The sequence below is a fragment of the Myotis daubentonii genome, chromosome 7 (genome assembly GCF_963259705.1).
Source record: "Myotis daubentonii chromosome 7, mMyoDau2.1, whole genome shotgun sequence".
In the NCBI taxonomy this organism is placed as follows: domain Eukaryota; kingdom Metazoa; phylum Chordata; class Mammalia; order Chiroptera; family Vespertilionidae; genus Myotis; species Myotis daubentonii.
In genome coordinates, this window is record NC_081846.1 from 72973040 (window position 1) to 72990697 (window position 17658).

The 17658-nt window shown below is 37.6% G+C and overlaps 1 protein-coding gene across 1 annotated transcript in view; it reads left to right on the plus strand.

Annotated features, from left to right (window-relative positions):
- Positions 1-17658, plus strand: part of LRP1B (LDL receptor related protein 1B) — a 924684-nt gene that overhangs the window by 840123 nt on the left and 66903 nt on the right. Inside the window, exons 79-80 of the mRNA XM_059704885.1 lie at positions 1456-1620; positions 15725-15886. Coding sequence (XP_059560868.1) covers positions 1456-1620; positions 15725-15886 — 327 coding nt within the window. The remainder of the gene's footprint in view (positions 1-1455; positions 1621-15724; positions 15887-17658) is intronic.

Here is a 17658-nt window from a genome sequence, read left to right on the forward strand (position 1 = left end):
TTATGCACAGACATGGACACATGGAACAGACTGATGAATCTCAGAGGGAACAGAGGAGGGGGTAGGGCGGGAAGAGATCAACCAAAGATTTCATATGCTTACTAGAGTCCTGGTGCACGGATTCTTGCACCGCAGGGGTCCCTCGGCCTGGCCTGTAGGCATTGGGCCAAAACCAGCAGTCCAACATCCCCTGATAGGTGCCAGATTGTGGGAGGGCACAAGCCAGGCTGAGTGAGCCCACCAGTGCATTAATCCGTGCACTGGGCCTCTAGTCTTAACTATAAAATAGGCATGACTTTAATAGAAGGCATATTCTAGAATGAAATGCCTCTTACAATATTGTCAATCATTTCTGTTTCATTGAACATTGTGTCTTGCTTTAAGTAAAGCAGTATTTCTAATGGAGCAGGGATATGTGAACACATATAGATAAATTACCTGAAAAATGATTTCAAGCCTATCTTTATTAATCAGACATCAAATTTTTAAGAAATAATTTTCCTATTCCAAGAAATGACCATCCTTTCTCATTCTCAGCCAAACTATATGGAATAGACAAATTGTGCCTAATTATTTTAAATATGGAAATTTTACACATGGAAATGTTTCTACACTGTTCTATTATCATCTTATACCTGTGGTTGGCAAACCACGGCTCACGAGCCACATGCGGCTCTTTGGCCTCTAGAGTGTGGCTCTCCCACAAAATAACACATGCGGGCATGCACGTACAGTGCGATTGAAACTTTGTGGCCCATGCACAGAAGTCGGTATTTTGTGGAAGAGCCACACTCAAGGGGCCAAAGAGCTGCATGTGGCTCATGAGCCGCGGTTTGCCGAGCCATAGTTTGCCGACCACTGTTTATACCAAATCTAAGTGACTTTTGGTTTGGCATATTTATATATATAGTTAATAAGTATGTACATCAAAGAGTATATTTTTATTTTAAAATGCCCCTATATTATAAATTATATGTCTATGTATATAATATACTTATTGTTATATATACAATATAATACGTTTATTCTATATGTAAAGATATATGTTTATATACAGTTTACATAATTCAGTTTGGTTTGAAATTAAACACTTCTAAAAAATGGGCTATGATTGCCCACATTATAAAAAATACTTATTGGTTGGACAATATTTTATTTTTAGAAAGTCTCAGTTGGTTTTATTACTTACTGTTTTAACAACTATAAGAAATGTCTAATAATGTTTTAAGCATATAGAAAAATAAAATTTAATTAAACATTTGTATTCACCATTCAATAATGGTTGAAATTTATTTCTCCGTTTTCAGATAATTTTATTTCTCCTTTTATATTAGGAGTATTTATTTTTGGAATTTTTAATAAAGCAAATCCTAGTATTTTTTATTTTCTAAAAATATTTTTATTCTACTATCCACTAAATGGCATGCTAATTCATAGATTTCTTTTTATAACCAGATGATTCATGCAAATTGACTTGTGAAAATGGAGGAAGATGCATTTTAAATGAGAAGGGTGATTTGAGGTGTCACTGCTGGCCTAGTTATTCAGGAGACAGATGTGAAGTAAACCACTGTAGCAACTACTGTCAAAATGGAGGAACTTGTATACCATCCGCTCTGGGTAAATATTTGAGTTTCATTGTCTATTCAAATCACTTGCAATGTTCTGTAAACATGAAAAAGAAAATAATGTTACAAATATCATTTCTGGTACCTTAATAAAGAATACATTAACACAAATTAAGTGGAATAAGTAATTTAACATAATCAATGACATTTGTTCTAAATTTAGTATTTCAAGGTTCAAGGCATCTAACTTAACAATAGTAATGACATGACCAGGTGTTGAGTGTGCCACGTGCCAGATCTAGTGGTCACAGATTCTGACTCAACAGGCTTAGAATGATGAAGTGAAACCAGTTTTATAAGCCTTATAACTTTGACTTGAATATCTGTTTGTTCTTAATTGAACAGTTTGCCTAATGCTAAGAATCATTTGATATTGAAAATTAGGTTCATTTTAAATGTAAATATATTAGTTCAAATGTGTTTCACTACTTGAAAGAATACTTTGCGAAAGATAGTGTGTGGAATGCTGGTAGCTCCTTTAAAGTATCATCTATATATATAAAAGGCTAATACGCTAAGTGCCCAGCCATCTGACCAGTCACTATGAGTGCACTGACCACCAGGGGACAGATGCTCAATGCAGGAGCTTCCCTGATTCAGTGACATGGCAGCGGCAGTTCTCAGGTGATGCATCCAGAAACCAGAGAGAAGGGAGCCCCATTCCTACATGACTCCACCTTCAGCCGTGGGTTATGTTGTTGCTGGGGCACTGTGGGTCCCGAATCTGCTTTACTGCACACTTGCATTTGTGTTCCACACCCTGAACAACAGCGACTTTGCAGAGTGCCCTCTCACACTCTGGGACCCCTTGGGGGATGTCAGAGAGCTGTTTTCGGCCCGATCCCCACAGGCCAGGCCAAGGGATCCCACCTGCCGGAGGGACCCCGCTCACTCTGCAGATGCCCTTCGAGCCACGGCGCCATCTCAGGTGCGACCAACTGGGGAGGGAACAAGAGAGGTTGACTCCAGGGCATATCTGGCCTGTCTCGCCCGGTCTCACCAGCCGCCTTCTAATTAATTTCCTTTCAATGTGCACAAATCCGTGCACCGGGTTACTAGTTACAATATGCCATTTACTGGGGCAGCATGATGGCAAATGTAGCTTGCAAGTATCTCTTTTATAAACTATTCATAAAATACTTGCACTCATTAAATGACACAGTGTTGAAGTCCCTTTGCAAGTGACTGCTTAAGAACCTTAATGCTAACCCTATGTTAACTTCATAGCAAGACTAATTTCAAGTCTCCCCAGTAACTCTACCACAAACTTAACTTTCATACAGAACTCAAACCAAACCTTAGGCTGAAGCATAGTCATTGTACAAATGCTACTGCACACACTAACCAAAACATTCATCCAAATCTTAAAAGAATAAAAAAATAATTAGTATAAATATATGATATCAGCACATCTGATGGCATTGTAATTCCCATCTAAAATCATAACTACTCTTGCCCTAGCCTGTTTGGTTTAGTAGTTGGAGTATCAGCCTATGGACTAAAGGGTCCCAGGTTCAATTCCAGTCAAGGGTACATACCTCCTTTGCAGGCTCCATCCCCAGTCAGGGTGAGTGGGGGGGCAACCAATCAATGTGTCTCTCTCACATCGATGGTTCTCTATCTTTGTCTCTTCCCCTCCCTTCTACCCTGTCCAAAAGTTAATGAAAAAATATCCTTGGGTGAGATTTAACAAAACATAAAATAAAATAAAATAAAATAAAATAAAATAAAATAAAATAAAATAAAATAAAATAAAATAAAATAAATAATAAAGTAAAATGAAATAAATAAAATAATTACTCATTTGGCATGTAGTGTATAATCTGCTTTGAAAATATCAGGTTACCATGAATTAGGATATACTTGAGATTCTTATTAACTTATACAATAGTTAAGTTTGCACAAAGTGGTTTCTAAAACATATAAGTGAACATTAAAACTTATTTTTTACTGACTTGTATTATTTTTAAAATATGTTCCCATGGGAATAAATTAACCCCAATGCATAATAAAATTATAACTTGCAGATCACAATATTTGGTACAAAGGATATTATGCAACTATGAGAGCAACCTATGCACATTTAACTCTACTACAAAAATGCAAATTTCTTTAGTCAAATGGAAAATTAATCCATATGATCTTTACATCCCCTACATGGTTAATTTCCATCTTGCTGGGAGCTCTCACTGCTTCTGTTTCTTATGCTATTCTTTGAAGTATTTAGCATAATGCTAACTGAAAGAGTCACATTAGAAATTTTTTTCAATGGAATTCAGAAGAACTAAGCTGTTTCTGTTTTGTATACTTATAGTAAAAGCATTACTTTTTCTTTAAGTTTGATAGTTTTATGTCTATAAATGTTTTTGACACGTGATTAATTGATAACTAAGCTATTATAACTGCTTAACTGAATTCTGAAAAATAATATTCAGCAGGTTGATTGAAGTAAAAAAGACACTAGGATCTTTATTACATATTTTCATTCTGCGTAAGGAAAATTAATCCATACAGTAGAGTATATTCTATTGCTGCAGGAGAAATTGTAGTACTGGGACCTTCATTGAATATAAAAATAAAAGTCCAATAAATGTGCCATGAAAGGATATGACCTGTGATCTTATTTTAGTAACATAGATACCATTTCCTTCAGAAAAAAAATATTTTCTTTTGTAAATGAGTTTTAGGGATTTTATTATTTTATTGTTAACTTAATTTTTCTTATTATAATAATAAAATCATTGGGTTACAACTGTTAGCAGTGAAATGCCACCAGAATGTTACTGGCAATTGGCCTCAGTTTTGCAACCTCGATATTTGAGTTCTGGCTAAGAAAGAATTTAGAGCTAAGACTCAAATACAAGCAAAAGTTTATTTAGAAAATCACAGAGGTAGAAGAAGTGATCCAGGTTGGCTGTGCAGATTCAGGAAACAAGCTACTGAGGCAAAAGGAATGCCCTTGGAGCTTAGGAAACAAAAGGCAAGGGAACACACCTGGAGGAAGGAGAGGGGGAAAGTTGTGGACATGCTCCAGAGAGAGAGAAGTGCACCCTGGAGAAAGAAAGGGGTGAGAAAGGCAAGGACATGCTTAAGAGAGAGTGTGTGTGCTGAGTCCTCCATCCTGAGAGTTTGATCTGTTCTCTAAAATTGTGGATCTTAGGGAAGGTCCCAAGAGAGGACCTTCATGAAATATTCATCAGCTTCCCAGGTGTGACCTTTCTGAGTCATGGTCTCCACTGATTGGTATTCACTAGGGCAGAGGGTCATTTGTCACTGCAACTGGTCCTGATGTCAGCCATGGTGTCTCCCTGCCTGGCCTTGCTGCTTTTCTGGGCCTGGAGCTGAAACACAACTGAGGCCTAGGTGTTACCTGTAGTTTGACCAAAACTGTCTCTGTGATCAACAGACCCAAGACTTCGTTCCTAAGAATATTTGATGTGGGTCAAGATCTCATTGTCTTCACGGCTTGATGCTTAAGGGAATGGCTGTGCAAGGGCTTGTGTGAGAGTCATATGAAGCTATTCTTTCAGCCATTTGTTCCTCCTCTAAAAGAATCTACTCCATGACTAGCAACATGCTAGGGGAGGAAAGGTCAGGGGAGGTTCTGGACTACATGACCAGTGATATGAAAGGCCAGGGGGACTAAACCTCATGACCAGTGATACACCAGGTAGGAAAGGTCACCTTGGGTGTGAGGGCCTTGTTTTCCCAGTTTTTCCAATTGCTAGGCACTTGGGGCCTTCCTGGTACCTGGCCTATTGCTCCTACTCTCCTCATGCCTGTCTACCTACCATACAACCGGATGACTTTCTTATATTTATCCATGGAAATATTTAAGCCAACTAAAAAGTTTGTCACTCCAATTATGCCTACTATTTAACCTGCAACAGAACAACAGGGACAAATCTCTATGAAGCATTGAATTTGCTATCCTATAAATGTATCCTGAATTATATATGGATACAGCACAACTTTTAATGTTTTCAAATATTTGTCCAGACTCTGCTACATTCTTAAAATCTATATCAACTTTACCTATGCACCCAGATTATTAGATTTTGATTCACATAGAGAGAATATGTTCAGAAAAAAATTATATTTCAAATTAGTAATATAAATGGCATCATCTGAATTCAACCTGAGTTATGTTATTATAGTTTATTGTCTTATATCTAATAATTAATAATAATATAATATTTAAATAAGTCATTTACAAAGCATTTTAAGTTTTAAAAATGTGGTTTTATAGAACATGATCTGGTATTATAGAGTGTAGAACCTTATTATCTCCACACAAATGTTAATTTGTTAAACAAATCCCATTGGGCAAGTCATGGATTTAATCATTGTTGGTTTACTTATAGTTAAGCCTTTTGGCAAATTCCTATGTGGACACTATATAACTAGGGTTTGGAGAAGCCTTAATTAAAATTTATAAGTTTATGACAGTTGTGTAAGACTATAATATTTGAACAAAGAAATGTCACCAATTAATTAAAAGCACACATCTGAGAGGCATAATTAAAATTTTGCATGTAGGAAGGAATGAGTTTTTCCCTCATTCCTTAAGATTTTTTTAATAAAGAAAACTAAAATATTAATTTATATAGAAAAGTACTACAAAATTAAATAGTTTGACATTGATTAAACAACAAGGGTCCATGTAGTTAATTTCTATGATCTGCTCATTGAAGGATAGATTTAAGATAAAGTTTGCCTTGGGTAATATATTGGAAATGAGAATAAAGCATTGACATATTAAGATATTTAATTACAAAATTATAAAATAATTTGATTTTTTATTATTTATAACATTTTGAAATGTATGTGATAAACTATATTTACAATTAATCTTTACTTTTATGAATATGTATTATATAAAGTAGACTAGCCGTCATACTGTTTGCAATTTTTCTTACTCATAGGTTTGTTATTTAGGCACTTAATATTTCTGTCAAAATAAATCAGGTTTTCTACACAGTTAATTTATAGAAATGTTGAGGAGGGTTTGTAAATTTGGGACAATATAACAAATACTCCCACTCATAAAGTTTGGAGTTATGCAAAAGGGATAGCAATTTTAATTTGGGAAGTTTGGCAAGATATAAAAGCAAAACTGACTAAGTGAAGAATGGGCAGTGCAATTTTTTATAGTTGGCGATATATTTGTATCCAATTATTTCAATTAATTCTATAAGAAAGCAGAAGTTTTCATTGTAGCTCTCTCTTATCACCACTTCTGTGGAAATTCTATGAAATGTTTTGTTCCCAGAAATAAAGCAGAAAAAATGATGCTGATGTAAATTATTATCTTCTCACTGCAGTGGGAAGGGTCCTTACAATAATAGGTGAGTAGATGGAGAGAAATTTGCTTCTCATTCATTTAAGATCATTTTTTCTTCCAGGTCACTGTTCCAAATAGGATAGTAGCATATATGGCTGCCATCAAATTTGACTGCCCCCAAAATGTATGCTAAAAGGGAAGTTATGCTGGAAACTTTCAGACACCCTCAAAGCGTCATAGAACTGATGGCAAAACATATATACTGGTGTGCCTCAAGTCATATATTTACCTAGGATAGACAGTACACAATCACCTAAACATCTTGATAAAGGTGGGCATCCATTTAAACTGCCCATCTTTGCTTTTCTTTCATTTTTTATTATATCAGGGCTGTTTTTAATTTTTTAAATTAATTTATTAATTTATTTATTTTCCTTACCCGAGAACATTTTCTTCATTGACTTTTAGAGACTGGGGAAGGGAGGGACAGAGGAGAGAGAGAGAGAGAGAGAGAGAGAGAGAGAGAGAGAGAGAGAGAGAGAGAGAGAGAGAGAGAATTTGAGAGAGAAACATTGATCGGCTGCCTCCTGCAAGCACCAGGCTAGGGCTGGGAATCAAACCCACAACCTTTTGGTATATGGGACTAGTCTCCTACCAGCTGAGCCACACCAGCCGGGGCATAATAAATATCTTAATGAAAATAAAATTATAATAAACACCCATGTATCTATTGTCCAGTTTCAATAATTATCAACAGTTATCTAATTGTTTCAACTATTCTCCACCTAACCACCCCATATACTTGTTTGCTAGAGTATTTTATTCAAAGTAAGTCCCAGACATCATGTTATTTCTCCTATAAATACTTCATTGATAAAAAATAACTGTCATGCCATCATTACATATAACAGAATTAACATTAATTTTCCCCCTTAAGGGCACCTTCCACTCCCTTTTTTGTGCACTGACTTTCTTGAGAAACGAGATGAGACACTTTAAAACGGCGCAGGCAGACTCCCTTGAACCCATTGATTAACAGTAACAAATATGCCATAACTCCGGGCTTGGCAAACCTTACGTAAAGGGCTAGATAGTAAACACCGTGGGCTTTGGGGGCCACATGACCTCTGTAGGTGTAGTGGGAAAGCCGTCATAGACATAAATGGGTGACTGCGTGCCAATGAGAGTTTAGTTACCAAAACACGGTTGGTTTTGGTCCATGAGCTATAGTTAGCTAACCTCTAATATAATAGGAAGTTTACAGCACCATGTATGAAGTGGTCTTGTTAAAAAAATTGAACCTGCATCACATCAAAGCTCCAGGGTGGAACTCACTTTTCAACAAATACTGTGTTAAAGGAACGAGTTAAATGACATGCTAAATCTAGAAGGTGGGACATTCTAGAGGGGGACTAAACCTCCTTTCTCAAGTAAATCAGTGTTTTCAATTTAAATTGAGCTTGATGTCCTAGCATTCTTAACATTGATATTATTTATGTTTAGGGAGTGCTAAAAGCTGAGTATTTAATCCTACTTGCTTTATAAGAATCTAAGAAAATATTCAGTTGAAAACAAAAAATTGCCAACTTAAGATAGCATACAACAAAGAAAACCATTAACAAAACAAAAAACAGCCTACTAAATGGAAGAATATATTCACTAGTGATATGTGCAATAAGGGGTTAATATCTAAAATTTATTTAAAAACTCACACAACTAAATACCAAAAAACAACAAATAATCAAATTAAAAAATGGGAAGAGGACCTGAATAGACATTTCTCCAAAGATGATGTACAGAGAGCCAATAGACATATGAAAAGATTCTCAATGTCATTAATCATCAGCTGGTGTGGCTCAGTGGTTGAGTGTCAACCTATAAACTAGGAGGTCCCTGGTTCAATTCCCATTCAGGGCACATGCCTTGGTTGCAGGCTCTATCCTCAGTGTGGGGCATGCAGGAGGCAGCTGATCAATGATTCTCCCTCATCATTCATATTTCTATCTCTCTCTTTCTCTCCCTTACTCTATGAAATCAATAAAAATATATTTAAAAAATAAAATAAATCAGCAAACAAGTGCCTGTGAGGATGTGGAGAAAAGGGAAACCTTTTGAACTGTTAGAAGGAATGCAGATTGGTGCAGCCACAGTGGATATTTTAATTTTCCTTAAAAAATTAAAAATGGAACTGCCTTATGACCCAGCAATTCCACTTCTGGGTATATGTCTAAAGTAACTCAAAATACTAAATTGAAAAGAGATATGTATCCATATGTTTATTGCAGTGTTATTTGCAATACCCAAGTGCCCATCAATAGATGAGTGAATAAAAAAGTGGTGGTATGCCCTGGCTGGTGTGGCTCAGTTGGTTGGAGAATCATCATGTACACCAAAAGGTCATGGGTTTGATTCCTAGTCAGGTGTATACAGGCAGCAACCCATCAATCTCTCTCTCTCTCTCTCTCTCTCTCTCTCTCTCTCTCTCTTTCTACCTACCTACCCCTTTCTTTCATTCTAAAATTGACAAAAACATGTCCTCTGGTAAGGATAAACATTTTTTAAAAGTGATAGTACATACATACAATGGAATATTACTCAGCCATAAAAAATAAAATCTTACCATTTGTGACATGGATGGACCTAGAGGGCATTATTCTAAGTGAAATAAGTCAGACAGAGAAAGACATATACTATATGATTATGCAGAATCTTAAAGAACAAAATAAACAAAACAAAACAGAAATAGACTCATAAATGCAGAAAATAAACTTACAATTGCCCGAGGGGAGCAGGGTTGGGGGCTGAGTGAAAAAGCTGAGGGATTAAGAAGTGCAAATTGGTAGTCACAAACTTGTCACAGGGTTGTAAAGTACAGCATAGGGAATATAGTCTATAATCTATACAGATAAAAGCCTAAGCTACTGTTACATTGGAACGACTGGAACGACCAGAATGACAGGTCACTGTGATGTGCACTGACCACCAGGGGGCAGATGCTCAATGTAGGAGCTGCCCCCAGCCTGCAGGCCCCGATTGCTGATGGGCCTGCCGGCCAACCTCCTGGTCCCTGCCGGCCAAACTCTCGGTTCCTCCCCCTGGCCGGCAGGCCCCCAGGCTCGGACAGGGAACTGAAGGTGGGTGGCGGTGGACGCAGCCCCTTTCTCAGGGGGAGCTGAGGGCTGGCTCCTTCCTTGGGCCGGCTCCCTCCTTGGGCTGGCGGCCAACCTCACAGGAACCTCCCGGGTCGCTCCCCCTGTCTCTCCCCTGAGCTGGCAGGCCCCGGGCTGGAATGGGGAACTGGGGATGGGTGGCGACAGACATTGGCAGAGAGGGAAGGAGGAGGCAGGGAGGCGGGGAACCTGATCAGTCCTGATCGCCAGCCAGGCCTAAGGACCCCCCCTCTAGTATTGTAATAACTATGTATGGTGCCAGGTGAGTACTTGAACTATCAGAGGGAACACTTTTATAATCAGATTTATATGATTGTTTAACCACTATGCTGTATGCTATACACCTGAAACTAATATAAACTAATATTGAATGTCCACTGTGATTGAAAATAAAATTTAAAATAACATTGCATATTATTTAACTAAGTAACAAAGGAACTTATAGCTATAACAAATCAAGTAGAAAAAAATAGGAGACATAATGAGCCAATGGCAGAAGACTAGTTTTGCATATACATGCACACAGACATATAAAAGAGAAAAGAGGAAAATAGGGAGAGAAATAATTGAGGATGAGGAAGTGGAGGAGGAGTCTCGTCAGACATAGATGACATCAGCGTTCTTAAGTCACTACCAGAAGAAATGTTCACGGCATAAACCTTTCAAAGTTTTAATGTCTTTTCACTTAATAATGTCACTGTTACAAACATATCCTAAGGATTATACTGGTACAATACTAGAGGCCCGGTACACAAATCCATGCATGGGTGGGGTCCCTCAGGGTGGCCTGTGGGTATTGGGCCCCAGCTCATGCTCCTAGCTCATGCCCCCAGCCTTGCAACCCTGCCTGGCACCCCGCTGTGGCCTGGCGCCACCCCCTCACCTGCTCCACCATCCCGCCTGTGGGGCGATCAATAGGGACCAGGCCGCCCGCCTGGCTCCCTCGATGCCTGGGAGTTGGTGGCGGCCCTGCCTCCCACCACCACCACTGGTTGCTGTCTGCGGGGTGATCTGCAGGGCAATCAGGCCCCCGCTCACACCAACCTTGGCCTGGTGCTGCCTGCTCACCTACTCCACCATCCTGCCATGGTCCCGCTCTTGTCGGGCCCATTGGGGCTGGCAGCACCTCCACTGCTGCCCTCTGCCAGCACTGTGTCACTGAGGCCTGCCATGTTCCATGCTGCCCCCTGGTGGTCAGTGCATGTCATAGAGAGCGGTGGAACAATTTGCATATTAGGCTTTTATTATATAGGATTTGGGTGTGAAATGTTTAATATAGTGTTATTTATAATATAAATTGGAGATAAAATTAGAATTCAAATAGTTAATATATAAAATGTAGCATATATAAAAGTGAATGTTACAGCATTAAAAATTGTGTATCCCCAGAGAACAATGTTCAAGACAAAATTTTTATCTCTTGGGGATTGTGGGAGGAGTTGAACCTACTGAGCAGCGAGAGATATACAATAAGGAGTGAGAATGATGGTCTGACGTTTAGTATGGAGAATGAGTCCATAATCAGAAAATTGGGCAGAGGTATTCAGATACAGAAATAATTATTGAAGCCATAAAGTTGGATAATATCACCAGAGAGAGTTTGGAATAACATTTCTTTGAGAGACAGAAAGAGTAAACATAAAGACAATTGGTATTTTTAAAAAATAGAATAGAAGAAAAGATAGGGAAGTCAATAATAATAGTGTCTTAGAGGCCAAGTGGGTAGAATTTTCAAGGGTATCTGTTAATCAGCATAAAATTATGAAGAAAATTTGAGGACAATAATAATTGAGAAGAAATTGATTTATGGACTAAGAGATTTAAGGTAAACATTGCAATAGTACATAAATATATAGTAAAGACAACACCACATGTTAACGTCTTCATTTCTAAACCTTTCTTACCACTAGGGAATGAAAATTAACTTACTTGAGCAATATGTACATATTGAAAAATCTGACCTCTCTATTGAGAAAAAAAAGAGAAGTAACCAATTAAGACACATTATTTTGTATATTTAAAAAAAATTAAAACTGTAAACCGTGCGAGGGATTGGAATGTGACTTTATGACCTTTTTTTGATTGTTTGTTTTTGGTGTGTTGTTGTTTGGTCATGTATTGGTAGAATTGGAAGCAGTGAGTGTAGATTTCTTTTGAAAAAGTTCAAGGATGCACCAAAATTTGAAGTTGTACAAGTAGAAGCACATGACAAAGATTAGGTGTGCTTTTTTGTTATGTGTGTATTGTGTGAGTAGGATTAAGCATATTTAGAAGGTAAAGGAGAAGGAACCACCCTTCAAAGTTTGAAATGTTGCAGTCTGAGAATAAAGTTAATGGAGAATTTCTGCTGTATCCCGTCACTACTATGCAAACAAATTTAAAATTTAATTTTATCCTAAATAAATAATGGCATAAAATGTGTAACTTCAGAACATTTCAGAATGATTTTCTTAGATTGTTGCAGTACCTTGGCAGACAGTCAGTCATGCCTATAAGTGGTGAATGCCACTCAGTAAAATAAGAATATTCATATCTAAAATGTAACTGCTTTCTATACATCTAACATGGTTAAAAATGCTTTGCATATATTATCTCATTTATTCTATATAATTTTACACAATAACTCATGAGCTAGGTACTGTTACTATCCACTTTTTACACACAAGGAAATAAGCAGAGAGGTGATATTTGCCCATGGTCTCACAACCAATAATTGGCACATATAGTTTATAAACACTGACAGTCAGACAAGCTACACTCCTCAGTCTGAGCTAAAAATGCTATAGAAACTAGACTATTAGAGCTAGCAAATGGCTCCTACCCTCCTTCTTCGGGTCAATCGGCGCTCTTCCTGCTTGTGCTACCCTTGAAGGCTGTCAACACTCCAGCTCCCGGCTGTGCCTTAGTCATTGTAACCGTGCTGTTTCCTTTTCAAATGTCAAAATCAAATCCAGCTACCTAAAAACCTTTCCAAATGAACCCAGTGCCACTTGTAAGGGTGTACCCAGAGAGAGTCTTGAAAAAATTATGTGGAGCCCATGACAAAATTCTGCAACAGATGGTCCATTTCTCATCAGCAAACAAAAGATCTGTTATACCATCACCTAGTTTCTCTCAAGTTTGAGAACATCCCCCTGAATATGAAGAGATTTCTACTTGTCAAAAATAAATCTTCTCTTCAAAGGAAGAGGAATGGGAGCCTTTTAAAAATAATTCAGCCAGACTCAAAATGATGTAGGCATATGCCGGCACTGGGGGGGTGGGAGTGGTGGTGGGACACAACCTGGTCACTCTGCCTTATTTTCCAAACAGCTGTAGATGAGATGAAAGCAGGGTGTTGTGTCTCTGAGTGGCGGGGATAGAGGGATTTGCAGGCACCTTAACAGCGGGCTGTGTTTGTTTCTTTCAAACTTCTATCATTTTACTCTTTTCACTCCCGATTTTTAAAAACAAGGAATAATAAACTGGAAAGTAATGTAGAAAAGTTTAAATCTACAGTGTTTCAGTTCTCTGTATGCACTTGTTCTAGTTGTTCTAATGCAATCAATTTCTTCTTTATTTTCTGTACTGTGTGTTTCACATTTAACTCCTGTATGTGTTCCTGTTTGTATTTTTTATTTCTCTGTAAGTCATTCTCTGGTTCTTGTAGATGAAGAGATATCCCTTCTTTTGTTCAGGGTTTCCATTTTCCCTGGTTACTGTGCTCCAACAATAACTATTTTCTTTATCTTCCTACCACCATTTATTCTATTGTTTGTGTCTTTACGTTTCACCTATTTTTGTTTAAGTGAAGATATTTTCTAGGTATGTAATCAACAACTAGAAAATTCACTACCATTATTAGAAAAACCTTTATCTACAAGTTTTAAAGCCATTTTCTGGTAATGAAAAATGCAAGGTTAATCAGCTTTTTTAAAAAAATATATATATTTTATTGATTTTTTACAGAAAGGAAGGGAGAGAGACAGAGAGTCAGAAACATCGATGAGAGAGAAACATCGATCAGCTGCCTCCAGCACATCTCCTACTGGGGATGTGCCCACAACCCAGGTACATGCCCTTGACTGGAATCAAACCCGGGACCTTTCAGTCCGCAGGCCGACGCTCTATCCACTGAGCCAAACCGGTCTTGGCAATCAGCTTTTAATGTATATAAAATTTATCGTGTTTATCAACCTATTAATAGGCATTTATCTAGCCACTATACTAATATCATTATAAATAAATTTTAAAGCAATACTACTCAACATAAAAATGTATATAATTTTCTTCATTGAGAAGCAATAGCTTCTAGCATGTTTAAGTGTGTGGAGCCCTTTCAAAGTAAACTAAATAAGTAAATTGTGAAACTTCAATTTATTCCTTCTCTTGGAAATGCAGGTAGATTTTATTTGGAGACATTTTATTCACCTAAGAATGCTTTTCAAAAAAAAGTAGAAACATGGAATTGTCCTTCATTGTAGAATATATAATCTATGGCAATAAAGAAAAACATATCACTTTCATACCTCAAGCCTTAAGCATTACATTCATGCATTTTTCTGGCCACTTTAACTACGCTTTATTTCTACAAAAGTGAGAGGAGATTGTTGGATATTCTCTGATGTTAGCAACCCTGTGTCATTTTCTGAGTTCTAGTTCATTGAGATCTATAACTGAATTTCTTTCTTATGCTATTTGATGTTATTTTATATTTGTACAATTTCTAATCCTCATTCTTCCCCCCTTACAAATGATAGCCATTAATTTAGTTTTGTTTTGTTCACCACATCTACAGAGCTAGTTCTGCACTCAATTTTCTACTCAGTTCTTGACAGTCCAGGCAGTTAGAGAGACTCATTCCTGATATAGCAGTTAACTGTTATGTTCAAAACACCTTAAAGGATTATTCAGCTTTCATTGCGATGTTAGTTCCCACAGAGCAAATAAAGAAAAATATCTAAAGATGATCCATCAGATTTGCTATTGTATACCGTTAACATTAGACTTCTAAATCATCTTACCAGACTAGAAGTGACAGTCCTTACTATGAAGAAAAATATCAAAATGAAATAAAATAGGACTGTGTAAGTGCTTATATCTAAACACAGTATGTGTATTAAGATCAAATAAAATAACATTCATAAATATTAGTATAAATGACATGTCCACTTTGAATTTATTAAATATTTATTTATAATAAGTCTAAGCTCTATTTTATGTAGATCCAGCAATAGTTGGTACATGAATCAACACAGGGAAATATAATTCTCTCTACTTTATCTTCTAATGGCCAATGCAATCTGCATTACCACATGAATAGAGCAAACATAATTGAAAAGGCAAAGTGGGCCAGGAAAGAGAATACAGAGAATAATGAAAGCACTTTAAAGCATAACATATTTCTGTGAATATATAATTATGTATAAAATGAGCTCTGCTAATTTTGCTAGGTGTGAACCTGAGTTATCATGGAATCTAGGCATCATGGGGACATTGGGAAACAGACCCAAAGAGGTCAAATTACTGCCTCAAGTCACAGATTTAAGTAAGAGACCAACTTTGACGGAAACTCTGGCGTCCTGACTCTTATCTAGTGAAGACTCCATGAAAATAAACCATTTTAGTTCAGTAATTTCTTCTTTATTACATGTTTCCAATAGGGAGACCCACCTGCCGCTGTGCGCTGGGATTCACTGGACCAAACTGTGGCAAGACGGTCTGTGAGGACTTCTGTCAGAACGAAGGGACCTGCAGCGTGACTGCTGGGAACCAGCCTTACTGCCACTGCCCACCTGAACACACGGGGGACAGATGCCAGGACTGTGAGTCAGAGCCGCACCAGGCAGCATGCACTGATGTTTACATGAAGAAGCTTTCTTGTTACCTGTACTGTATCTGCTACATTATCTCAGTTCCAGCCACCCCATTTTCCAGTTTCAGCCCCTGAGCCACCTCAACTCCAATAATTCTTTACATTGTTCTTCATCCTTCTCTTAAAGAGTCTTTGCTTCTTCCTTCTCCAGTTTAGGTTCCATAGCCTATCATTATAATCATTCCCTGGTATCCTCTTCTCTTGTGTTGCTTTTCCTGGAAATTCATAACATGGTTAAGTCCAATATTCCCTCTTTCCTGAACTGGTGCCCTGTTGCTTAATGCAACTGAAGGAAAACACATAATCATATACACTGGTCTTAGTTGATGTTACTTGTGACTCTGCCCTCATATTTCTTTTTATTCTAAAACTAGAGGCCCGATGCACAAAAATTCGTGCAAGAGTAGGCTTTCCTTCCCCTGCCTGCCTGCATCGGCTTCCCGCTGGCCACTGGCAGGCACCTGGGACCCGGGCTGCTTCTCTCCTGCCCAGGCTTCCTCAGAAGGACATCTGGTCTAATTAGCATATTACCCTTTTATTATTATAGATACTCCTTGAGCCTGTGACTTCTGTAAAAATCTGCACATTAGAAAGACCTCAACAGGTTTAATAAAATATAGCAGTGATTTTCACCCACTGAAACATGCAATACCTGACTATTTATTTAAGGGCTCTGACCTCTTTTCCTTTAGATCAGTGGTTCTCAACCTGTGGGTCACAACCCCTTTGGCGGTGAATGACCATTTCACAGGGGTCACCTAAGACCATCCTGCATATCAGATTATTTACATTACGATTCATAACAGTAGCAACATTACAGTTATGAAGTAGCAACGAAAATAATTTTATGGTTTGAGCACAACATGAGGAACTGTATTTAAAGGGCCAGAAGGTTGAGAACCACTGCCTTAGATTGTCCAATTGGAAAAAAAAAAAAAAGAGACAACAGCCAACACAATAGCTGTTCAGTGTGAATGATTCAAAATTATACCTATTTTTTGTCAGATTGGCAAAAAATAAAAAGTAATATAAAATATATTGGCAAAAAAATATATATATATAATTATATTTTTATTGATTTCAGAGAGGAAGGGAGAGGGAGAGATAGAAACATCAATGATGAAAGAGAATCATTGATCAGCTGCCTCCTGCATGCCCCCTACTGGGGATCGAGCCCATAATCCACCCCTTGTCCCCCCCAGCATGTGCCCTTGACCAGAATCGAACTTGGGACCCTTCAGTCCACATGCCGAGACTCCATCCACTGAGCCAAACTGGCTAGGGCAAATATATATATATATATATATATATATATATATATATATATATATATATATATATATATTTTATTGATTTTTTACAGAGAGGAAGAGAGAGGGATAGTGAGTTAGAAACATCGATGAGAGAGAAATATCAATCAGCTGCATCCTGCACACCCCTTACTGGGGATATGCCCGTAACCAAGGTACATGCCTTTGACTGGAATCGAACCTGGGACCTTTCAGTCCACAGGCCAACGCTCTATCCACTGAGCCAAACCATTTAGGGCCAAAAATATATATTTTGATGTGCCACAGAATTTTATTAATTAGTTCATGTGTGCCACAAGATGAAGAAGGTTGAAGATCGCTAAAATATAGTTTCCCAAGCATCACCCATGATTTTGATTCTCTTTGCCTATAATGGGACATCTATATTACTTAAAGTTTTCCAAATGTTTTA